Source organism: Apus apus, chromosome Z, assembly GCF_020740795.1.
Source record: "Apus apus isolate bApuApu2 chromosome Z, bApuApu2.pri.cur, whole genome shotgun sequence".
NCBI classification, from domain to species: Eukaryota; Metazoa; Chordata; class Aves; order Apodiformes; family Apodidae; genus Apus; species Apus apus.
The window spans coordinates 49,874,668-49,901,695 of record NC_067312.1 but is presented as its reverse complement, the minus strand read 5'-3'; the positions used below and the strand labels follow the sequence as shown (position 1 = coordinate 49,901,695).

The window sequence follows — 27,028 nt, the reverse complement described above, 5'->3', positions numbered from 1 at the left end:
TATTAAGATCACAATTAAACAAGAATTTCAAAATAGCACAGCCTCAAATAGCAACAGTGAAAAACAACAGTAGCCTTGAATGACAGCAGTGAATTTTGATACTTAAAGCTGAACAATGACTAATTTATCACATTCATAGTTTTATTAAGATTAGACTTTAAAATTATGATAAAACTAGAGAGAGAACACTTATACAATTAAAGGACTACCATTAAAACAAGTATATCTCCCACTATGCTGTTCAGTATTCAATTCAGAACAAAATTTTATATGGACCACATCTGATCTCCATATAGGGACCTGCCAATGACCCAAACATGAGACTTGACCAGTCACAGTGACCTGATTCCACATTGTTCATACCATTGTAAACAAACATCCCTTGCACTAAACTCCCTCAAACTTCCCTACCAAAATGTTCATGCATACAATTCTTCTTGTCATATGAACATAATAGTCCCAACATCTACTAATTCCTTTTTAGATCTTCATAAGATTTGTCTCTTTTTACAGTTGGGTTGGTTTTTTTTTTTTCACAATAAATGCTGAAAAATCACCCCATAAAAGTACATATGGAGTTCTGCATTACATTCCACGATTGCCAAGAAAATACACCACAAATTAATCCTAAGAGCAGATGAACTTATTACTAAATGGACAACGAGACAGATCTAGTGACCCAATTATGCTTGGACTATCCAACCTATGCAATATTAAACAGTATTAATCTTACATTTCAAATGTAATTCCAAAGAAAAAGTAGTGAAATTATGTAAATTAAGATAGCTTGCATTTATTTATTTATTTGAAAACAAATCCTAAAAAGAGTCTGCTTTCAGGCAGGTGTGGCTTCAAAGTTATACTTACTAAAACCTCCTCTATTTTAACTGACTTGAAAGACCCAGCTATCTTTTTTGAAGATCTATTTGCCACATACAACGATTTACACGGAATTATTTTAGCCACACCAGTGTATGATGTACATTTCTTTCTGCTGGGTTGGGATCAGAGAGCTCCAACCATCTTGTAAGACTCTGTGTGTCAACACAGATGATTTATTGCTCTTATTTTCTCATTCAGCACTTTGACACATCAAAATACTTTAAGGCCATAAAATAAAAATGAAATTAACACTGACTTTATTCAGAGGTTCACTTCTACAAGGAAAACTCTAGGAGAAAATTAATGAAACCTCCAGCTGGACAACTGTCCATAGTCATTAATCCTACAGCAGCCTTCCAACTTCTGTTTGAAAAGTATCACAGCCTCTCATTAAAAATTAACAAACTAGGTACACAATATTGATTTCTTCCACGTATGCTGCATCAGCTGGGGATTCAGATGAGGAAATTCCCTCAGTGTAAACATTGTTCTGTTAATACCTATGTGTATTTGTGTGTATATGGCAGACTTTCTTACAAGAGACTGAAATATTTTTGGCAGCATTACTGAATCATAACTAAGAATTATCTCCTGCTACTTCAAGGAGAGTTTCTAGTAATGTTACGAGAACTGTCATATTTTGAAAGAGCCTGAAATTCTGAAAGGTAAAAAGAAAAATACATACATTAAAAAAAGCCAAGTAATGCATTACAAATAAAAAGAAATACACTGGGCAAGGGCACAAAATTAACATACCATTTAAAATGACCAATTTTTCTCAAGTTAGAGCAACAAGGGAATCATATATGATGATACATGTTGTGCAACATCCATAAGAATTTGTGTCATACTGAACAAAACAGTATCTATAGAGCTAAAAAGAACGGAAGCATCTCCAGCACAGCGGGCACTTCAATTTCCAACTATACAGATTCCTGCACAAATGATTTTCTTCTCCATTAATATTTCCACTTTTGAGGAAGATGCAAGGGAATCTTAACAGTCTGAATTAAAAGTAGCCTAATCAGCATCAAATATGAAAATGGGTTTAAAATTCAGTTTAAAACATACATGTATAAATCAGTAGCGACAAGTTCTTAATTTCAAAACATTTACAGAGGTACCTTTCACATATAAAAGATATTGAACAACCCCATACTTCATATTTTTTTTTCCCAAAAATTACATTTTCCCCTGATTACAGCACAGATTTCCCACAGCCTTCGTATTTTCATATAAAAGCTAAAGCCATTTTCCACAGTAAATTATGTAGATCCTAAATTGCTTTGCTGAATTTATAAACTTCCTAACATTTGAATATTCAGTACTATATCAGAGACGTACATCAGCATATTGTATGATAAAGTGCCTCCGTTGTCCATCTGAAAACACAGAAAGGACATATTCACCAGGTTTCCCGTGGCTCTCTCGCACCAAGAAGTCTCCTTGCTGTTTTAACAGCTCCTGGGCTTCTATTCTTGGAATTGCACCATGATACCAGTCTTGCTCAGCCAACGGTTTCTCAGTGGTTGATATTACATCAAAGAACTTGGGAAAATCATTGAAAAAAAATGTTATTATAACAGTACATTTTTAGACTTTACGTTTAAATTAAAAGCATGGTAAACAATAATTTCTATTTCTGTATCTAAACTATACATTTCTACTAACAAACAAAACCAGGGGTGTACATTTACAAAAAAGACATACTAATCACCTTATTTTCTACTACTTAAAGAATGAATATATAAAAAGTAGAAGTTTATGGAAACATCCATAAAACTATTTAATATTTTTCATTTGGTCTGTTGCTTTTCCTAGGCCACATGAACCAACTCTTTCTCATGCATTTGGATGGGCTGTTAACAAGAAGTCAAAATAAACCATATTTATTCAGACAGAAACTTCTCAGATATAAAACCAGAAGTAATTGATTTATACAAAGCATTTGAATTGGATAAATTGTTTTCACATAATTTACCAGTTGCATCCCAGATCAATAAATCACTCTATGAGACAATTTTCCTAGCATTTATAGCACAGAATATACATTGGGGTGTATTGTGCTTATGAACTTTAGCATAGTGTTTCTGTAAGCACAAAAAACTGCAAGAAACTATTTTAATTGGCTATAAATGAAAGGCAATGAGTTTTAACTTACAATTTCACATACTACTTTTATAAAGCTTACATTCTTTAAGAAAACACTATGAAAAACTTTGGTTTTTTCAATGACCACTTCAGATTTATTTGTAATGGCTAGGCAGACAAGCCCTTAGGTAAGCTGCATGTCATTCAAAATTGTTAGTGGCAGAGATCAGTGAAATCCTCATTGCCAGAGTGGTAAAGCTCTGAAGAAAATATCGCAGCACGTACTGCATTGTGCGTTGAACAGGTATGTCAGCGTGCCCCAGTCAAGCCTACCAAACTGCACTTTAGATAACAACACAAACACCTCAATGAAGAATGATCAAACAGATTCTAAATTAACTTCTCCTACTGCTCCACCCTGATGAAAAATAGGTTTTTCTTCATATCATCAAGGATTATATTTCAGAAACACTCCATTGGTGCATACAAGGGAAAAATTTAACATGGTGAAGCTATGGCTATGGTGTCATCTGCAGATATAGTCTTTCTGGGGAGACACTTCAATTAAGATTACTTACCTAGCCTAAAACATTTAGAATAACTCAGACTATCAGGGTGTGAATGAATGTGACCGAATAAAAGGAATTTACTCAGAACTTCTTGTTTCCAAATATTTGTAGTTCTTTAGTACTTCCATCTTAAAGTTTATTGTATAAAAAATGCCTTTGTCTGTGGATTCCTGACACCTCAAAAGGTCCAATTTAGTCCAGGATCCTGATCACAGAAATCACAGAAATTGTCAGAGTTGGAAGAGACCTCTAAGAGATCATCTAGTCCAACTCCACCCCTAAATCAGGATCCCCTAGGGCACATTACTCTCAGGACTGCATCCAAGCAGGTTTTGAATATCTCCAGAGAAGGTGAAATCTCAGCCTCCCTGGGCAGCCTGTTCCACTGCTCTGTCACCCTCACCTTAAAGAATTTTTTTTCTCATATTTAAATGGAACTTCCTATGTTCCAGCTTGTGCCTATTGCCCCTTGTCTAGACTGAGAAAATTATTATGGATGAAGAAAAGAGCATCTTAGACATTGCTAACTATGGCATTGTTCATGACAATAACGTCAATCTTCCCTCTTTTTTTAAATTTGGTTAAACTAGTTTTTATTACTTCAGAAGGAAACAGGAAAAATTCCACAAGGTTTCCTCTCCTGATTGTCTCTTTCCTTACATTACCTTTACTTTTTGTCATATATTATGTGACAATCATAATTAAGTAGGTTTCTCTTATGAAACAAGTGGTAACTACTTGTTTTAAAAATTATTAAAATTGCATTATTTTTATGAACAATTCTTCTGACTCAAACATATTTTCTGTATGACACAATATCTACCCTGACTGGATATGCAATAAAGCATAGCTGAAAGCCCAGAAAGGACAGTACTAATGCAAGATATATAATAATTTTTATTATTTATTTCAACTCAGTTTGCACCACTTAGTGCTAAAGTTTCTACTGTATTTTATAGTTAGAATTAAATGGCTTAAATACAAGAAAAGCTAGTCTTTAAAGAAGATAGAGGAAATAAAGCTACTCACACAAAATTAAATTCCTATTTCTTTTCTTTAAACTGTTTAAACTGCACTGAGTTTAAACATCAGTAAGCAACTTAATACGACTAGTAAGATACCTGAAAGAACAAGTTTGCATTTTAGGCCTCAATGTTTAACAATTTCATTTGGGGGATGGGATCTCTTTCTCATCTGTATGTACATAATCACAGAATCACTTAGTGATTCAACAGTTTACAAGAAATCTTTTTCTAAGACTTCTGTTGACTTGAAGATAAAAATAAACAAAATCATCCAGAAGGAAAGGAACTCAGTGTCAAATTTCTACTCTCCCTCCCACCTCTCTCTTTTTTTATGTCTTTTCTTTTTCCTTCCTAAATATCAATTTATGACCATATTTAGCTCATGGGTTATTTCAGGGGGAGAGGGAAGAGGCAGGGGGACAACAGGGGGGACAGGGACAGTTGGGGAGTGTGTGCCCTTATATACTTTAACTTTCTTTTCTCTCTGCAAGGAGGGAAATGCTCTTGTATACTTTACCATGCTTCTCTTTGACCTATTACTGTCCTCTTACTTAAACCCCCCTTTTGTCTTCCTGTTTATCAATCCATTGAAATAGCAACAGTAAAATGAAGCAGTCCCCAGCTGCTTGCTTTATTCAAGAGAAAAAGTGAGCAAAAATAACTGTATTATTTCTAAGTCCAAAAAATGAGATATTATTCCTGCACTTAGTACACTGTCAATAAAAATAAAACAATTATTTGGTATAATATTTTGTTAAACTAACAGCATACTTGATATTACATGTTCACACATTTTCTGAACTTGGACTTTGACTACTTCCTTATTTTTCATCTTTAAGCAAACAAAACATTTTGTCAAGACACTTTTTCTTTCCCAGTGTAAAAGAAGGGCACAGACATAGCTAAGAAAGTAAAACAATGCATTTAGGTTGATAATTTGATACAATTCCCTATAGAATATTCTGTCTAAGTCTCAGTGTACCTGGCTCATTTTCACATGCTAATACATCATATGAAATCAATATTAATTATACCTATTATCCTAATAAAAGTAGAAAAGTTACCCTATAAACAATAACAGGTATTTGTGCCAAGCTCAATTGCCTCAGTGCAAAAATACAATAGGCAGAAGGGGAGAAGCTGGCATTCATGCTGCAATTCAGACTCTTCAGTTTATTCATCACACACATTACCTGTATGTGAAAACTGTCCAGTTTCCTGTGTTTTCTATCCTCATTTAACTGAACTTGTCTCTTTCTATTAAAGAAAACTGGCTTGCTGAATCCCTAACCTTTATGTTTTCTGTTTAACTTTACTTTCTCCTTTTATTACCCTTTTCCTTCCTATTCTGAATACATATAAATACACGTCAATCATTTAAGTGCCAACACATAAGTAACAGTTAAACTCCTAAGTGCTTTTGCAAGGATAGGGTTTCTCTATGACTTCCTTCAGATGACACAAAAAAAACATTCTTTCTCACTACAGATAAAATTCAGCTCCTTCCACGAATTAAATATAGACGATGTTTTTAGAATAGCACTACATTTGAGCCAACATATCACTCCACTTTTAAAGCTTCAATACACTTAAAACATATAATATAAAAACAGGTAGTTAACATCACATTTTTAGCCTATGTAAGTCAATCAGTACTGGTCCTTTTGATACTCGGCTTCGAAATCCTTTTTTACATTGGCATATTTAAAAAGCAAAACAAAATATTTCATATATGTTATTATTTTATAATGCCGCTTCAATAATCACCTTGTATCCTTTGTTGATGGATAACAAAAGTACGTTTATACATTTAGCAATAAGCATAGTTATGTAACTGTCAGCAGACAAAAGCTGAGCAGCTGACCACTGTATATGCATAGTTAGTTCTAACACAAAAGAAAGCCCTACATCAAAACACAATGCAAGCCTGAAAATCAATCGGTTTATAGATTCTAACTTGAAGCTCATTTAAGTGACAGGTAATAAAGAGGTACACTTTTAATTTCAGATTTTCAGATTTTACTTTCTACCCCAAATCATCCAATTTCAATCTTACTTCTCCCAAAAATACTCCAAGGCTTCAACAATCCTACTTACAATATATCCACACCCAGGTTTATACCAGCTCCCGTGGAATTAACAGTGATACAGATCAGAATGAAAATCAAAAGGAGGCACAGAAGTTATTTTAAATTACACTTAATTAAAGCCAATTAAAATTTTGACATTAACTTCCCCTGATTTAATCTTAAATGTTTTATCTTGATACTCTTCTTAAAATTTTTTCTCCTCCAATTTTTATCTGAAGCAGTTTTAAATAGTACTCTTATTTTTTTAAATCCGAACAAGCTGTGTAACACACAAATAAACAAAGCTGAAGGCTGTGTCTCACCTACACAAAGAACAGAGGTCACAGTAACATATATTTTAATATGCTTCTATTATGAAATGTGGCATTTTCACATCAATTAGAAGTTTATAAGCCAAATATCATGAAAATGTGGAGATCTGCTCATTGCTAAGGATACTTCAATATTATAGCAGGTTTTTTCCTATTACTTTTCAAATACTTAATGCAACTTTAACATTTTTCACAGTAAATGTGTTCCCGTTTAATTTCATCTCATTATCTTATTTTGTTCCTTTATCACTATGTACCATTTTCCTATGTGTATACACATTTGTGTACATGCAACTGCAATGTCTTCCACACATTCTGAATATTGCTTAACTTAAATAAAGTTTACTGGGTCCTTGGATGCAATTCTGCAGGATAAAGTAGAAAGCTCAGTCATTCTAAAGTTTCCTCAAAAATACTATTTTAAGCTAATGTTTCAGATTACAAGAACACAATTAAGGGGTAGTTTTTAAAAGTTTTTAAAATTCGGCCCAACTTTTTGGGGATCGTTTGGGGGTTTTTGTTGGGGTTTTTTAAAATTATTTTTAGGTTTTGATTTTTACACTTCAGGTATTTTTATTGGGAGGGTTGGGATGGTCACCTGTTACACTACAAGAAAACACAGGAGGAAGGCTTTAAAGTAAAATCTGAGACCTTAATTAGGTACTCAAGTATTCTAAGTAGTTGCAAGCTTCTATATAAAAATAAACACAGGTAATAGAAAAGCTGAAGAAACAAGAAAGTTTATCCATCCAGGAGAGGAGCTGAGCAAAAGCCAACTAGTAGAAAGAGATACTTAACAACCATTTTTTAGTGCGGACTGAAGCAAGATGTATAAATCCAAATTATTTAAATAGTACCAGTTGTTGAGGAAGTAGCAGCAGTAGTGGTGCTACTACCAACAATAGTAAGAAGAATAGTATGCTTATATATTGGTGCCTTTATAACAAATATGGGGAATATAGTTATTGCAACAATGAGTAAAATATGCATGGCCATCTGACCTACTACAGAACATAATAGTACAGTGTATAGCATCAGTCTGGGAGCTGCAAGGAACATACAAATTCTCTTCCTTATGCAACAAGTTGTTTTGGCACACTCTTCTGTCATGATATTATGATGTGTGCTGATCAATCAGAGCAGTATTTTTGTAGCACTATTTAATGTCATTTTTGCCTATGTAGATAGAAATGCATGATGCTTCAGGAAAAAAACAACAAAAAAAACCAAAGCCAAAACAAAACAAACACAAAACAACTAACAAACGAAAACAAACAAACAAAACAAAACCAAAACAAAACAAAAACCCCTTAAGCTGTAAAAACAGCAAAATGAAGCTACGTTATTGATACTACTTACCGATGATGAGCCTAACATGGATTTTGGAGACCTTATAATTCCAGCTATGGAATGACGTATAGTGTCAAATCTTGAGACTTTGTCCTTCTTGTCCTAGTGAAAACAAGCAAATCATTATTATATCATTATTATCTGAATTATTACAGAATGTGGATAGTAGACTCCTGGATTTTATTTAAATAAAAGATAGAGGCTGAGCCTCTACTAGTACACGAGTAAGTGTCAACATGGATGGGATTAAGCTAACTCACATCAACATAACTGCTGAAAAATTCTGTAATTCCTTAAGTGCTTTGTGCAATTATTTTAATGCTTATTATTGATACTTCAGCTCTTCTAAAACACCTGTTTGTTTGGGTTTTTTTTAAAAGACATTGATTTGAAGCCATAAAATAGAAAATAAGCCCACCTTGTAAAAATAAAAAATCCATAATATACATTATCCTTACTTAATATATGGCAGTTTTTTTCCCCTTTTATTATCATGTTCTTCTCTAATGATGCACTACTTGTAAATATTAGCAGTAATCAGTACAAGTTAAAGGATGTGTTTGTTTTCTGGCACTACCATAAAATATATACAAGCAGTTACTATGAGGATTTTAAATTCTATAGAGGGTTGTAACTGGAATACTGAGAATAGCCTTCAAGCACCTCTATAGTTCAGCAAAAGTCAGTGTAAATTCCAAGGTGTTCGTATCTTGACAGTCCAAAGACCGCATATTTCTTAATCTCTGACTTAACCATCATCTCTTAAAATCAATCTTTCAAAATCTATTAAAGAATCTTTCAAAAGATATAAAAATCTATTTTTAACACTGACACACTGATGTTATTTCTTGTAAATCACTCTCAGAAACATCCCAAATATTTTAATTAGTATTTTCAAAGTATTTAAACCTAAATCAGAGAAACCACACATTAATAACCTCACTCTAATTAGTGACAGGTTACCTTGTGGAAGCAAAAAGTAGCCTGACAAAAGCATTGCAAGGCAGATAGAGAGGCCCCTGAAATTCAGTAAGGAATTCCTGCTTTGCTTAATGAATCTATCTGCACACCACTAAATCCTAAGACATCTCAATTCACAAAATCCTCAGGCTGGTATGCACAGATATTAATTGCTTCATTGATTTAAAAAGCTCTGCTATTAATCAATAATGCTATCACTTAGTAGGTTCAAGTAATCAAAAATTATCAAATTTCAGTCTGTACAGAACTTGCTACAGCTGGAAAGGAAGTACCTGGTGATAACAGGATTGTCCTCCTCTTTGCTTGTTATTGCTCCATCATGGCAAAAGACTTCTGAATACACACACAAGGCCTCTTTTGCTATAATTCTATGTATGCTCGGGAAGTTTCAATGGGAGAATATACTGAGTGCTCCTAGTTGTACTGCAGTACCTAGTCTTCACAAAGGCAAGAAAAAGTACATCTTCCCACATCCTCTGACAGGTTATAATTCAAATTCAAAAAACCAAGATGATGAACTAGCTGCTGGTCAAAGTCATCATCTGCCAGGACATCTTACTCAACCCGCAGGCTGTGCTGCCACTCACATACAAAGCCAAAGAGCAGTGAATTAACTACTGCCACTGTTCCAGGCAAGAAGTAACCAAAACAACAGTCAAGAATGGATGTAAGGTAAGAGTATACAAATGGAATGGGAATTTATTAAATTTCTTCAAATACTCTATTTCCAAATATTTTCATCTTCCTAAGACAGATATTTTTAGTCTAGAAATCAAGGTTTATGGTTTCACGGCCATGTATACTAACAACAACCAAATAAGCAATCAGTGAATCAGTGAGATTTCATGAATGTGACTTGACTTTTCAAGAATATAACCATAAATTAAAAACAACTTAAAGCTCAAAATATGTTAGTGAAAAACAATATTAAGAAACCATAGACCATGCAAAGCAAGCAAACTGTGAGGAAATTTTTTCATTCCATCATCTAAACATTACAGTTTTTCAAACGGCCATGAAAAGCACATGCTTTATTAGTTAGAAATACATGTGAATCCACAAATCCTTTCAAATTTAGCCATTATTAGCAGAACTTTTGATGCAAAGAGGCTAATTTTATTCTGTATTTCATTACTGTATGCATCCAGCTTAAATAGTTTCAGGCATGTATAACCCAGATTCTTCAAAAGAAAACAGAAATACAGTAATACTAGAACTGCTGCCCCAGAGTTGTAATCCAGATCAACACTACAGATGCCATTTGAAGCGATGTATTCTTCAATGTAAAATGTGCTTTTCAAGTGGCTATATACATGCATATACACATGCACATATTGATTTTGTCATCCCTCTTTCAAGTGAAAAATCAAAATATGAGTTAGAAAAAAAATTCTTGATAAGGTAAAGGAAGAAATTAATTTATTTTAAATACACACATGATATGCTGCTTTTGGAAAACTGTATTTTGCTCCACCAAAGATGGATATTAGCGCAGAAAATAAATTCTATGTACCAAAGTTTTCATATACCCTTATTTTCCACAAAAAGTATACAGACAGACAGCAGCTTTGACACTTGTTAACAATGACAGTACTCTGTAAAAGAAATTCCTCAACTGAATGGTTGAGGAAAAGTTTTAGGTGGTCAGTAGACAGCTTAACTTTTAAAGAAGTTAACATATAACTCTTCAAACTGATAAATGCTACTTAAAGACTAAAAAAAAATTATTTAAAACACTGATCTAATAAAAAGAGGCAGTCATCCCTGCTGACCTATGTTTGAGAGAGCCATCAAAAAAGGGGAATTTTAACACAGGAAAAATCTGATGAAAGACAGATATTCAAGCTAATAATACAATACCACAAATGAAGAATCCCTAGCTACATTTTGCATGATGCATGAATGATTTTACAGTGCAGATAGCTTAAGGACCATAAACTACACTCACATTCCAGCTAGGGAGCCAAGCCACATTTCAGAAAGGCACAAAGCAGCAACTGTTTTCAATGCATTATTTCTGATCTGCACAGGAAAAGCTCCCCTAGTCCCACTGACTACAATGGTATCAGTATCCGGACAAAATAGTGATCTCATACTTAATGATGTCATTAAGGGATGAGGGGGGGGAACAATGCAACCCAGGATGAGGAAAAGGCTAAGATACTTAAAGCTTTCTTTGCCTCTGTCCTTAATACTCAGACCAGCTACCTCCAGGGTGTTCACCCTCCTGATATGGAAGATATGGACAGAGAGATGAACAACCCCCCCATAATTCAGAAGGATGTAGTTAATGATCTGCTTCTCCACCTAGACACGCACAAGTTTATGGGGCCTGATGTAATCCACCCTAGAGTACTGAGGGAGCTGATGGGGGAGCTCACTGAGCCTCTCTCCATCCTTTATAAACAATCCTGGTCAAAAAGGGAGATCTCAGATGTCTGGAGGCTGGCTAATGTGATGCCCACCTACAAAAAGGGCCAGAAGGAGGATCCGGGGAACTACAGGCCTGTCAGCCTGACCTCAGTACTGTGAAAGATCATGGAGAGGCTCATCTTGAGTGAGCTCACACAGCAAGTGCAGAGCAGCCAGGGGGTCAGAGCCAGCCAGCATGGGTTTATGAAAGGGAGGTCTTGCTTGACCAGCCTGGTCTCATTCTATGACCATCTGACCTGCCTGTTGGATGGGGGGAAGGCTGTGGACACTGTCTACCTGGACTTTGGTAAGGCCTTTGACACTGTCTCCCTCAGCAAACTCCTGGAGAAGCTGGCGAATCATGGCATGGACAAGTGTACTCTTCACTGGGTAAAAAACTGGCTGGATGGCTGGACCCAGAGAGTTGTGGTAAATCTAGTTGGCAGCCGGTCACCAGTGGTGTCCCTCAGGGCTCAGTTTTGGGGACAGTCTTGTTGAATATCTTTATCAATGATCCAGATGAGGGGATTGAGTGCACCCTCAGTAAGTTGGCAGATGACACCAAATGAGCCAGGAGTGCTGATCTGCTGCTCAAGGGTAGGAAGGCTTTGCAGAGGGACCTAGACAGGCTGAGACCAATTGTATGAGGTTCAATAAGGCCAAGTGCTGGGTTCTGTATTTGGTCACAACAACCCCAGGCAATGCAACAGGCCCAGCAGAAAAGGACCTCAGGGTGCTGACTGCCAGCTAGTTCAACTTTGAGCCAGCAGTTTGTCCAGGTGGCCAACAAGTCCAGTAGTATCCTGGCCCGCATCAGGAATAGCACGGCCAGCAGGAATAGACAAGTTATTGTGCCCCTGTACTGGTGAGGCTGCACCTCAAGTACTATGTTCAGTCCTGGGCCCCTCACTATAAGAAAGACATTGAGGTGCTGGATCGTGTCCAGAGGAGAGGAAGCTGGTAAAGGGTCTAGAGAGCAAGTCATGTGAGGGGTGGTGGAGGGAACTGTGGTTGTTTAGTCTGAAGAAAAGGAGGCTGAGGGGAGACCTCATTGCCCTCTACAACTACCTGAAAGGATGTTGTACTGAGGTGGGTTTTGGCCTCTTCTCCCCATTAAATAATGATAGGAAGAAGTGGATAGAGTGTCTAGAGGTGCCCCTAAAGTATAGCCATGAGCAGGCTGAAAGCTTATGGGTAGGAATTAGGGATTGGGACAACAAAGTAAGTCTTGTGGTTGGAGTCTACTGTGGACTGCCTGATCGAGTGGAGCCTATCGATTAAGCCTTTTTACTCCCGCTTGAGGAGACATCATGATCACAGACTCTCATCTTTCTGGGAGATTTTAGCCACCCCAACGTCTGTTGGAAAACTAGCACAGCAAGCTGTAAGCAATCCAGGAGACTCCTGGAATGCCTCGATGACAACTGCTTAAGACAAGAAATTGACAGCGCTACTAGAGGGGATGCGATATTGGACCTGATGGTCACAAATGCAAGTGACCTCTACAGGAATGTCAAAGTTGAAGGCAGCCTGGGCAGCAGTGATCATGCACTAGTGCAATTCACTGTCCTAGGGGGTATGAGGCAGATGAGAAGCACAGTCAGGACTCTAAATTTTAGGAAAGCAAACTTCCAGCTCTTCAAGTAGTTACTAAGTAGGACCCTGCAGGAAATGGCCCTCAGTGACAAGGGAGCAGAACAGAGCTGGCAGATCTTTAAGAATTCTTTTCATAAAGCACAAGAGATTTCAATCCCCAGGTGTAGGAAACTGGGCAAGGAAGACAAGAAACCAGCGCGGCTGAGTCGAGACCTGCTGGTCAAATTAAATGCAATACTGAACTACACAAACAGTGGAAGTGGATACAGGAATCCCTAGAAGAGTATAGGAATGTTGCCCAGTTGTGCAGGGATGAGGTCAGGAAGGCCAAGGTGCAGCTTTACATGAACTTGGAAAAGGATGTAAAAAAAAACCAAAAACCAAGAAGTGCTTCTACAGATACGTAAACTGAAAAGGAAGGTTAAAGAAAGCATAATCCCCCTGGTGAGCAACAGTGGTGAACTAGTAACAACAGAAAAGGAGAAGACTGAGACTCTCAACAACTTTTTTGCCTGAGTCTTCACTGGCAACATCTCTCCTCACAGCTCTCAAGTTGATAGCTCACAGGATGGACACAAGGGAGAAAAAGTCCCTCCCACTGTAAGTGAAGACAAGGTTTGTGACCACCTGAGAAACCTAAACATACACAAATCCATGGGACCTGATGAGATGCACCCCAGACTCCTGAAGGAATTGGCTGATGTAGTTGCCAAACCACTTTCCATAATATTTGAAAAGTCATGGCAGTCAGGGAAGTCCCTGGTGACTGGAAGAAAGGAAACATTATGCCCATTTTTAAAAAGGGTAGAAAGGAGGACTCTAGGAACTACTGACCTATCAGCCTCAACTATGTGCCTGGGAAGATCATGGAACAGATCTTGCTGGAAGCTCTGACAAGGCACATGAAGGACAGGGAGGTGATTCATGATAGCCAGCCTAGCTTTACAAAGGGCAAGTCCTGCCTGACCACCCTAGTGGCTTTCTACAATGGAGTGGCTGCATCAGTGGACAAGAGAAGACCTAACAATGTCATCTATCTGGACTTCTGCAAGGCCTTTGACATGGCCCCCACAACATCCTTCTCTCTAAGTTGAAGAGATAAGGGTTTGACGGGTGGACTGTTCCGTGGATAAGGAATTGGATAGATGGTCACATCCAGGAGGTAGTGGCCAATAGCTCAATGTCCAGATGGAAAACCATCAAGAGGTGTCCCTCAGGGGTCTGGCCTGGGACCAATGTTGTCTAGTATCTTAGAAACGATATTGACAGTGGCACTGAGAGCATCCCTCAGCAAGTCTGCAGTGACACCAAGCTGGGTGGTACAGCTGATACACCAGAGAGACTGGCTGCCATCCAGAGAGACCTGGACAAGCTGGAGAATTGGGCCCAGGTGAACTTCACGAGGATCAACAAGGCCAAATGCAGGGTCCTGTGCCTGTGCCAGAGCAACCAGAGGTGTCAACACGGAGCAGGGGGGAAACACATGGTAGAGAGCGGCCCTGTGGAAAAAGACCCATGGGTACTAGTGGATGAAAAGTTGGACATAAGCCACCAATGTGCAATTGCAGCTGAGAAGGTCAACTGCATCAAGAGGAGTGTGGCCAGCAAAGCAAGGGAAGTGATTCTGCCCCTCTACTCTGCCCTGGTGAGACCTTACCTGGAGTACTGCATCTAGCTCTGGAGTCCCCAACACAAGAAGGACATGGACCTGTTGGAGTGTGTCCAGAGGAGGGAAACAAAAATAATCATACGGCTGAAGCACCTCTCTTATGAAAACAGGCTGAGAGAGTTGGTGTTGTTCAGCCTGAAGAAGAGAAGACTATGGGGGAACCTTATTGTGACCTTCAAATACCTGAAAGGGGCCTGTAAGAATGCTGAGAAAGACCAGTTCAGAAGAGCATGTAACAGGACAAGGGTAATGGCTTCAAGCTAGAGAAGGGTAGATTTACATTGGAAATTAGGAAGAAGTTCTGAAATATGAGGGTGGTGGATCACTGGAACTGGTTGCCTAGAAAGGTGGTGAAGGCCCCATCTCTAGAGACATTCAAGGTTGGGCTTGACGGGGCTCTGAGCAATCTGTTCTCTTGTGGGATGTCCCTGCTTGTTGTAGAGGGTTTGGACTAGATGACCTTTAGAGGTCCCTTCCAACCCAAAACATTCTATAATTCTATGAGTCTATGACCAGAGGACCTGAAGTTGCAGCAAGGGAGGATTAGATTGGGTATTAGGAAGAATTTCTGTACTGAAAGAGTGGTCAGGCACCAGAACGGGCTGCCCAGTGATGCGGTTGAGTCACCATCCCTGAAGGTATTCAAGAAATGTGCAGATTTGGTACTTCAGGACATGTTCTAATGGCCAATGTTGTGCATGGATTCTTCTGTTGTTTTTTGTTTGTTTGTTTGTTTGTTTGTTTTGTTTTGACAGCTGGACTCAGTGATCTTAGAGGTCCTTTCCAAGCATGACGATTCTGGGATTACCTCAAGAAACAGTGTTATTAGACATGCACTAGTGATTGTATCCTTGTTAGAAAATTGTATTGTGAGAGGATGCACTTGTTTCATCATGATAAAACAAAGCTTCATCAATTTATCCCAAAACAGCTTAGCCCAGGACACAACTGGTTCTTAGCCAGATCCACATTTGTGTTAGCTGTTATTAGGGAATAAAACTGACCTTTTCATAACGAGAAAGATTTTGTACTACAACTAGATTCAAATTTGATCAGATACTTCCTTTTGACAGCTAACACAGTCAGAATGTGATGTTTGCTTTTGGTTTTCATAAATTCCTGCATCAGTTTATTAGAAAAATCGGCTTTCAGATTAATAGATAAGATGATGGTGCAACTTTGTGACATGTGTGACACAAAGCAGAGTATCAGAGGTAGGCTTAATGAGTAATCTTTGTAGGGTGCCAGTGAAAAATTAAGCTTTTCTTTATAGAAATAACATATACTGGCATATCTACTGGAAATACACTAGTAATTTTGTTCAGAACAGACATGTATAATATGCAAATGTCCACTATTTTTTCAAATAAAGGAAACAGCAACACATGATTATCATCAAATTATAAAATGGTTTGAGTTGAAGGGACCTTAAATATAATCTAGTTCGAACTCCCCTGCATCCACACGGACATCTTCCACTGGATCAAGTTGCTCAGAGCCCCATCCAATGTGGCCTTGAACACTTCCAGGGAAGGGGCTTCCACAACTTCCTTGGACTACCTGTTTCCATATCTTACCACCTTCACACTAAAGAATTCCTTCCTAAAGTCTAACATAAATGTCCCCTCCTACAGTTTTAATCCATCAACACTCATCCTATCAGTACAAGCCCTTGTAAAACATCCCTCCCCAGCTTTCCTGTAGCCCCTTCAGATACTGGAAGGCCACTATAAGGTATCCTCAGGGCCTTCTCTTCTCCAGGCTGAACAGCCCCAACTCAGCCTGTCTTCATAGGAAAGGTGCTCCAGCCCTCAGATCATCTTCATGGCCCTCCTCTGGAGTCTCTCCAGGAGCTCTATGTCATTCCTATGTTTGGGGCTCCAGAACTGGACACAGTATACCAGGTGGGGTCTCATGAGAGCCAAGTAAAGGGAAAGAATCACCTCCCTTGCCCTGCTGGCAACAATTCTTTTGATGCAGCCTAGGACATGATTGGCTTTCTGGGCTGCAAGTGCAGCATTGCTGGCTGATGTTGAGCTTCTTGTCCAACATCACCATCAAGTCCTTCTCCTCTGGGATGTTTTCAATCTGTTCTCCACCCAGCCTGCATTTGTACTTGGAATTGCTCTGACCCAGATATAGGACCTTGTACTTGGCCTTGCTGAACTTCACACAGTTTATATGAGTCCACCTCTCAAGCCTGGTCCTTCTGGGTGGCATCCCTCCCTTTGGTAAACTTGCTGAGGGTGCACTCACTGCCACTGTCCATGTTACCAACAAAGATGTTAAATGGCACCAGTCAAGTACCAATCCTTGGGAAATACCATTCATCACAGGCCTCCTCATCTGGACATTGAGCCTTTGATCATAACTCTTTTGAGTGCGACCATCCAGCCAGTTCCTTACACAGCAAGCGTTCATCCATCGAATTTGTATCATTCCAGTTTCAATACCAGGAGGTGGTGCAGGACAGTGTCAAAACCTTTGCACAGGTCCAGGTTGATGATACCAGTTGCTCTTCCTTTGTCCACCAATGCCATGACCCCATTGTAGAAGACCACCAAGTTAGGCAGGCAGGATTTGCCGTTGGTGAAGCCATGTTGGCTGTCACCAAACAGCCCTTTGTTTTCCTTGTGCCTTAACAGAGCCTTGAGGAGGATCTGCCCCACGATCCACCAGGCACAGAGGAGAGACTGACTGGTCTATAGTTCCTGCATCTTCCTTTTTTACCTTTTTGAAAACAGGCGGTTATTTTTCCCCATTTCCAGTCAGTGGAAACTTTACCAGACTGCCAAGACTTATCAAACAGGATGGACAATGGCTTTGCAGCTTCATGAGCCAGTTCCTTCAGGTGCTGTGGATTAATCCCATCAGGTTCCATTGGAGTTATGCACCTCCTCTTCTCCTACAGTGGGGAGATCTTCCTTTCACAGTCCATGCCTTTGTTTTTTCTAACTCGGATGGTGCGACCAGAGCCTTTGCTGGTGAAGACTGAGGCATAGTAGTCATTGAGTACCTCAGCCTTCTCAACATCCTGCATGGCCAGGTCTCCAGTTTCCTTCTGAAGTGGGCCCACAGTTTCCCTCATCTTCCTCTTACTGCTGACATACCTGCAGAAACTTTTCTTGTTGTCCTTAACACCCCTGGCCAGGTCCAACTCTATCTGTGCTTTGGCCTTCCTTACCGGATCCCTTGCTTCTCTGACAACTTGCCTGTGCTCCCCCCAGGATACCTGTCCATGCTTCCATTTTCTGTATACTTTGTTTTTACACTTTACTGTGTCCAGGAGCACCTTGCTCAAGCACCCAGGCCTCCTAGAACTCCTCTCTGCCTTCCTCTTCAATGGGACACATTGCTCCTGGGCATGGAGGAGGTGATTCCTGAATATGGACTAGCTTTCCTAGGCTCTCCTTCCCTCCAGGGCTTTGTGCCATGGTACAGAACCAAGCAGATCCTTGAAGAGACCAAAGTCTGCTCTTTTGAAATTGAGGGTAGTGTTCTTGCTTTGCTCCTTCCTCACTGCCCTGAATTCAACTATGTCCTGGGAGCCTAGTGTCCCACTAAGTCTGACATCATCAACCAGCCCATCTCTGTTGGTGAGAAAAAGGTCCAGCACAGCACCTTTTCTTGTTGGTTTCTCTACCATTTGGATGAGGAAGTTGCCATCAATGCCCACCATGAACTTCCTGGATTGCTGGTGCTGTGCTGTGTTGTACCTCCAGCAGATATCAGGGTGATTGAAATCCTCCATGAGGCCAGGGCCTGTGAGTGTGAAGCTGCTCCTATCTGCCTGCCGGGGGCCTCATCTGCTCCATCATCCTGGTCTGGTGGCCTGTAGTAGACCTCCACTATTATATCTCCTGGCCCTGTCTTTCATTTAACTCTGATCCATAAGGTTTCAGTCAACTCCTCCTCCATCCCCAGGTGGAGCTCCATGGATTCCAGGTGGTCACTGATGTAGAGGGCAACACCCCCTCTTCTGCCCTGCCTGTCTTTCCTAAAGAGCTTATACTCAACCATCCCTGCACTCCAGTCATAGGAGTCATCTAACGAGAATCTAAGTACCAAATCACATCCAGAGAGATACAGAAGGTGTTGCAAGTTATTGCAAATTAAAAAAAAAACAACAACTGTCATACAGCTGAACTGTTTTTCTAAATAAGTCTCCACAACTGTAAAGTGAAGCTTACTCACTTCTTACTCATCCTTCTGAATATCTTGAGACTCTGATCCCAGGACTAAAGTACGAATTAGTCCAAAGCAGAATTCAGTAAAACAGATATATAACTTACCATAGAAGTGACTGATCTGGCATCTTCTTCATAATTCACTACAGGTGGTGGCTCTTTCCCATCATTCTCTTGAACCTTTTGTTCCAGTAGCTCTTTCTGGGCTGCAAATTTTGCCTCAGAGCATCTTAACTGCTGAACTGTTTGCTTAAGCTCTTCAAGTGCTTGCTTTTGGCTCAGCAAGAGTACAATACTGCGAGAAAAATAACAAAAAAAAAATTTAAAATACATACAATTTAAAATACATACTTTGTTTCATAAAAACTAAAACAAATAAATGAAACACTTTCTTTACTGGAACCTGATTTCTTTATTTTCTTTTTTTTTTTTTTTCCCCTCACTTTATCCATTCATTTAACAAAGGAAATTTTACTAACTTTTAAATGTAATAGCATGAAAATTCCCCAACAGAATTACCTGTTCAAAAGCATGAACACATGAAGCAATTCTAGAAAATGTTTAAAGCTACAAGACAAAGCAAGCGAACACCTACTTTACCATTCTCTTTTTTTAACATATCACAAAAATAATATTGTAATAAATAAATACGAAACTATTTTCATCCACATTTGATTGAATTTATAACACCAGGATTTCTCATCCTTTAGAGATGAAATACACCTCTAGATTATTATTTCCAACTATGAGAAAACCACTGCAATCCATTTAGTTGTTGCAAAAATAATATGCCCTATTAAACTCACCTTACATCTAGTATAAATTTGTCTGACATCAAGTTAGAGATTTCTGTTTTCTCTGAAAGGTCCTCTACTGCATAAGTATTTCTGGACTACAGTCTACCATGCCCCTTACGAATCTAAATAAATGTCATTCCACGAGGAGCTAAAGCATTTTTTTGTCTTCTGCGTGCTTTTACGGCTCTTCTCAGAATACCTGTCATATCCCTCATACCCCTGGATACTCAAAGACACACATAATTCCAGCATTATTGAAGGATAAGCATACCACTTTAGAACACATACAGGTACCTAGATTACTCTATTATCCCCAAGAACTGCCAAAATCAAAACCAGGGTCTGATGGAGGAAGGCATGACCAACAACAAATCACTTCAAGAAAACTATTACCTTACAACTAGAAATCTAAGACAGATTACAATACCAGCTTTTAAATAAGATTTAGAAGTATTTGTGAAGTCTGAACTGAAATCTTCTCAACAGCACCAACACCTGCTACAGGATCAGTCAAAGCAGCCTACCCACAGCAAGAAATATGGAGATGGTCTGAACTACTTTCAAAAAGAAATAACTGATAAGAAAACAATACTGAAAGGAAAAAAAATCAACACACCAAAACCAAAAGCCACCACAAAACTAATCTAGTTCAAATACAGTTTATCCTTTCATTAACATGCAGCAAGATAGGTAGGTCAAGAACCAAATCAGAAAATACACTATGAGTACATGTGAACTTCACCACAGAAACAATGAAGTATCTAATCAAAACATTGACACCATATGCATACATAAATTTTTGGATATTAGTTATATACCATCCAATGTATCAAGTGACAATACGCCTTCAACAAAGAGCTTCAAGACTTCTTCAGTGACTGAAGACAGGATTACCTGAAGATTTACATTTCAATTCACTGCTATTGTAAACTAACATTTATTACCAATTTAGTAAGGTTATGATTTATAAGAACCAGAAAAATAACACTATGGACAGAAGGTTTCTTTATCTGTTTTATGAACTTCAGTTTAGACTGGGATGTGAATATTTTTTCCAACTAGAGGTAGAAAAAACCTAAAGATCTAGGTCAAGAATGATTCTTTATAATAATGTTTTATTTATGGAACAGTGAAACACTCATCAATCCCTCATCTTCATTACATACTATGCAGTACAACAGGGTATCAGATCTCCATTCAGTTTTGTAGGGAAAATGCAACAAAGAATGAACTTAACCTGATTAATTCTGAACACATTATTGCATAATAAAGAGAATGTCTTGCACATGACTCTGAAAAAGTCTTTCACAATGAACTCTCTCAAACAGGGAAGCAATCTAAACAGACTCCTCACATCAAGTGGAAGTTATAATGCTAATCAAAGGTTCATTTCTCAGGCCATCCTAACACTATGACAATTCCATTGAACTAACGGAGCTGCTCAGCTCTCCAATGAATTAGAAACTGCAGTATGTAAGTTATTTTAGAGATGGGAAACTAACTTACTGTTGTTTTTAAAAATAATCACTTCTCACAAAAGCAGAATAAGATTAATAGAGATCATTTCTTATTTAACTCTTAGAAATTTATTATAGATGCTTTTGTATCAAGTAATTTTATGAAATTTCATTTTTACTTACTCAGACTTCTTTTCACAAGTCTTAGAGGACTCTTCTATTTTTTTCTCTAGTTCCAATACAAGTTCCTCTTTGCTTAAAAGGGTTTGCTGGGTCTGAATCAGTTCTTCTACTACTGTTTTTAACCTGCAGGACACAGATTTCAGAAACCCACATTGTAAATACATGAACCGTATATATTTGGAAACACTGTAATTTTTTTTTCCTAAAGATGAAAAGGAGCATTGTTTTTTAACTCATCTTACTTAGTACCTGGTGATCTCTCTTTGTGGACATAGTTTAATATGATGTTATTAGCCTGTAATATTATAGAACCCATACTAGCCCCTGTATAATACATGGTTGCAGCCTGCAGACTCTCTTATTTATTTATTTTTTTCCCCAGAATGTGTATGAGTTCTGTGAATTGATGCTTTATTAACATATTGCAAATGTTTTAAATATTTCGTGAAAGATTAAAGCTTTCCAACTCATGAAGTACATGTTAAATAACTACATCAAATAGTTGGACTGTATTCATCTGTAGAAACAGCAAAAAACACAAACTGACGCTTCCTTTTATAAGAGCAATCTGTATATTTTTCTCTACAATTAACTTTTTGAAAGCCACACAATGTTTGGTAACATTGAAATCAAAGGAAAGATAAGACTTGTACAAGAATACACAACGCTAAGAGAAAGGGGGTTACTGCACATTAAAACCATTACCAACACTTTGCAATTATGATGGCCAACACTACAATAATCAAGAAATCAAGAAATGTATAATAACATGTGCTCTGAACAATGTTGATAAGTGGGTTACAAAACATTGACTTCTAAAATGCCTATCAAAATACGTATGTTGACTTTAAGCAATTTTTAAGCCAGGAAAACATAATTTAATAAATAAATAAGTATGCATGTGCACTTATTTCCTTCTTTGTACTAATCTATCCATCTTCAACTATCCTACTCTGCTTCCCCTGTATTTTAAAGCCAAATTTCTAAGAGAAAGTTACTCAAGCAATGAGTGGAACAAAGGCAAAATACACGTATCACCTATTACTGCACAGATCTAATACCCAAAACCATTCCAGATTGGGGAGTGGCATAGAATATCAACTGAGAGCCATTTACATGGAGTCTAGATTTCTAGAAGCCACATGCCATGTCCATATACACCAAACTGAATTACTTTATTCTAAACATTGAATTAGTTCTCTACCCTCCCAGTGCATTTTGTACAATGTTGATTAAACATGCTCTTCATTCAAACAGTCCTGGATCTTATCTTGGAAGACTTAAACTAGCATAAAAAAAAGCCTTATAGTAAAAGATAAGATTTTATTTCCCAAAGGAAAAAAATATCTGCAAGTGTTTATTCTGAGATAATGGAATTGGTTTAAAAACCTTGGAGTCCTGGAGCACAACAAGTTACCTATGGGGCAGCAATGTGCCCTTGTCGCCAAGAAGGCCAATGATAGCCTGGGGTGCATTAAGAAGAGTGTCTCCTGCAGGTCAAGGGAGGTTCTCCTCCCCCTCTACTCTGCCCTAGTGAAATCACATCTGGAGTACTGTGTCCAGTTCTGGGCTCCCCAGTTCAAGAGGGACAGGGATCTACTTGAGAGAGTCCAATGGAGGCTACAAGGATGATTAAGGGATAAGAATGCCTGCCTGATGAGGAGAGGCTAAGAGGCCTGGGGCTTTTCAGTCTAGAGAGGAAAAGACTGAGAGGGGATCTAATTAATGTCTATAAATACATGAGGGTCCTGCTCTGGCAGGAGGGGTTGGACTCGATGATCTTTGGAGGTCCCTTCCAACCCCTAACATTCTGTGATTCTGTAATAACATCGACTTAAGAAAGTCCAACGGAGGGCTACAAAGATGATTAAGGGACTGAACACCTGTCTTATGAGAAAAGGCTTACAGACCCAGGGCTGTTTAGTCTGAAGAAGAGAAGACTTGATAGGGGATCTTATTAATGTATATAAATATCTGAAGGGTGGGTGTCAAGAAGGAGGGGCCAATCCCTTTTCAGTCATGCCCTGTGATAGGGCATGGGGAAATGGATGCAAACTACAGCACAGGAAGTTCCACCTCAACATGAGAAAGAACTTCTACTGTAAGGGTGATGGAGCACTGGAACAGGTTCCCCAGAGAGGTTGTGGAGTCTTCTTCTCTGGAGACTTTCAAGACCCATCAGGATGCGTTTCTGAGTGAACTGGCCTAGATTCTGCAGTGGTCCTGCTATGGCAGGTCCGTTAGACTTGATGATCTCCAGAGGTCTCCTCCAACCCCTAATATTCTGTGATTATGTGATTTCTCTCTAATAACCCCACAGCTCCCTTTTCAATAAACATTTTTATCTTTTTGAGGCTATCACAATCTGAACACTGAACTCAGAAATGAAAATTTTCTTGCACTGGGTGTGGGGAACGGTCCACCTTCTCTCCCCTCATTTAAGACTGGGTCTCCAAGCTAATATCAACTTAACTGTTTTCCTTCATTACCTTGCTAAAAAAGTAATCACCAGTTTTGTAACTACAGATACTCTTCTTCATCAGCTTTCTAAGCAAAATTTTTATGAACATTGTCTTGGCTTAGTAGCTGATGTACATGAAGCAGATGTTACATCTAATGATCAAGCATCAATTTTCAAAAATTAAAACCAAATTTAAAAGAGTGTTCATCACTGGAAAGTATGACTGCATATGTTCAGAAACAACATATTAAAATTTTTTATCATTTAAAAAATATCAGATTTTATATTGCAATGTCAGAATTGATGTAGCTCTCCCTGAAACTTCTGAGATACTTCGTAATGTTTGTATTTATCTCAGAGGAAACAATACGAAGCAACCATATACACACTGAACTAACCTGTCTCCCTACATTCAACCTCTATTTTTTGTTACAAACAGTAATTTTCATCCAAACTGGCTAGAACTAACACCTCTGCACCTGCCTTGTATCAACTTGGTTATGGTTTGTCAAATGAAGTTTCTTGTGGTCTTGTATTTGCCTCCTAAATCAAATCAGTTTACAAGAGGATTTTTATTACTAACCAGTGAGTCACTATAATCCTTATTAGCTTTAGCAAGCGTGGAATCCCAAACTGATTCATGCTCCAAGTACTTGCAAATTTCTAGTCATACACAGTAAGCTAAAGGAAATACCCATGGCGGTTTTTTAGCTGTAGCAGCTTCTAAAGCAAGACTCTAATAAAATATATCCAAAATGCACTTAATAAGGCATATGAGCAAAGGCACGTAGAGGTAATTAAGCAGTTCTAAAAGGAAAGTTTCTCACCTGCACTAAAAATCAATTTTAAAAAATGGACAATAGGATAAGAATAAACAGTTTTTACATGGCCAGGAGCTAAGTGGAGCTTCACAAGAATCTGCAGTGCTTTATATATTTGTAATAATCCAAATAAAAGGACAAGTGTTTAAGGTAAGGGAAAGGGGTTGAACATGAAGAATACAAAAGTATTATTCTGGAATTTATGACACACAATAACTGGACTGTCATTTAGACGACCAATTTAAATGCATATATTAGCATGGGGGAACAAGCCAAAGCTTATTTATGCAGTGAATGACTCTAAGCAGACTATTAACACTCAGAAATTATATCTTGGGATTATAGTATATGATTCCATGAAAACAGTGGCATGATATATCACTATGGTCAGAAAACCAAACAGAATTATTCTCTAGAGTCTGTTAAAAACAAAGCAGAACAAGAATACAGGAAGCCTCATTATGCCTCTCTCTTAACTATGCATCTGGATTACTTGCATAATTCTGGTCATTCATCTGAAAAACAAAACAGTAACCTCGAAAACATTCAAATAAAGATTACAAGTTTGATAAAAGGGTATGACTAAACTTTGAAAAAGGATGGCTCTGAATGAGAGAACACAGAGTAGGAATACGACAGAAGGTTATAAGCAGACTGGAAAGGAGCAGATTGTTCCTATTCAATTCCAAAACAAGAGCTTAATAGCCATAAAATGACAGCAAGAATTAGCAGGTTCACATTAATATGAAGTTAATATCTGGAATTCCTTGACCAATAATTCTGTGGACATCAGGTACTTGCACATACTAAAAATGACTGGACAAAAGCAAGCAAGAAAAATACCTCTAAGACTATTATAAACTACCCCTAAGGCTATTATAAACAAATACTACTTCTGTCTCAAAACATTTCTGAGCTAAAAATTGTTGGAGGCTGAGAGAACATTCTGTGGAAAGAGCATTGCACCATCATCCTGTTCTTGTTCTCTAGACTCTTCCCAGTTGGCTCATGTAAGAGATAAGAAATTTGGTTACATCAGTCTTTGGTCTGACCTGTTACAGTTAAACTTTTTTGCTCAGAGTCCCAGTATAATCTATACCAGAAAGTGAACACCTTGAAGACAGCAATAGTTAAAAGAACTATTTGATTCCCACTCCAAAAACAGTATCACATGATAAAATTTATGTCTCAGATTCACAACAGAACTTAGAGTAGATGAATATAAGATTTGTAACAGGACACATTGGAAACTGTATTGAAATAGACAAATGCATAGACACTTTTATAAACACAAACATGTATTTAATCAGAATCATTTACTAGACAAGGAGCATTTGATGTCTTCCATTTAGACATGTTGATGTCTTATTTGTAAACAACAGGATACAGAAGACAAGTCAAACACAAAGTTCTCTTTTTGAGCTATGGAAGGCAGAATCTTTGAAAAACTGAAATACTTAATTGAGAAGGGAGATCTAGTATATATATTTTTTCTTTTGCTGTGCTGAAGTATATCTAGACATACAACATTAAGAGTTTAAGCAGAAATAATTTCAATTTAGTAATCATGCAGAATATATTATAAACAGGAACATGTTTAAAGGGAAGGAAGGGGCTTTAATTATCAAGGGATCCTTTAATCTGAAAGATGAAGCTGCTTCAGGACTAAGGAGGAGTCTGGCAAAGGAGGTTGAAACTTCATATTAAAAAGGTTATTTCAATACCTATTAAAGAACAAACTCACAAAAATAATTGTATTGCATGGAAGAAAATAAAGGATGATTCATGGCCTTGAAAGAGACTTAATAAAATCCAGATATTCTACTGTATTAAGAAAACACAGAGATTATAATAATGTGCAGAAGACACTTCCATGTGTTTACTTTTGAAACATCTCATTGCTATTAAGATTGACTATGATTTCACTTTTCAGAAAAACCTACAAGAAAGAAGGTCACAGTTTGATTGCACAGATGAAAATTTTTTTAAATCTTTAAAAAACCCCACAACACACCATTGATGTCTTACTTGGACCAGTTATGCTGTCTAAAGAAAAACCTTCAGATGAGTAAAGCATGGATGGAAACACAGTAAAGACAACAAAAATATCATTAACTAATTGATAGTTTTATTTAATACAATTAAG

General features: G+C 37.9%; 1 protein-coding gene across 2 annotated transcripts in view; it reads right to left on the bottom strand.

Annotated features, from left to right (window-relative positions):
- The window catches only part of FER (FER tyrosine kinase), a 127,964-nt gene that overhangs the window by 57,467 nt on the left and 43,469 nt on the right, over positions 1-27,028 (bottom strand). For both annotated transcript variants that reach the window (XM_051642979.1, XM_051642977.1), the window contains 4 exons: positions 21,601-21,723; positions 19,269-19,458; positions 8,328-8,420; positions 2,227-2,430 (listed from right to left, as the gene is read on the bottom strand). In XM_051642979.1, coding sequence (XP_051498939.1) covers positions 2,227-2,430; positions 8,328-8,420; positions 19,269-19,458; positions 21,601-21,723 — 610 coding nt within the window. The remainder of the gene's footprint in view (positions 1-2,226; positions 2,431-8,327; positions 8,421-19,268; positions 19,459-21,600; positions 21,724-27,028) is intronic.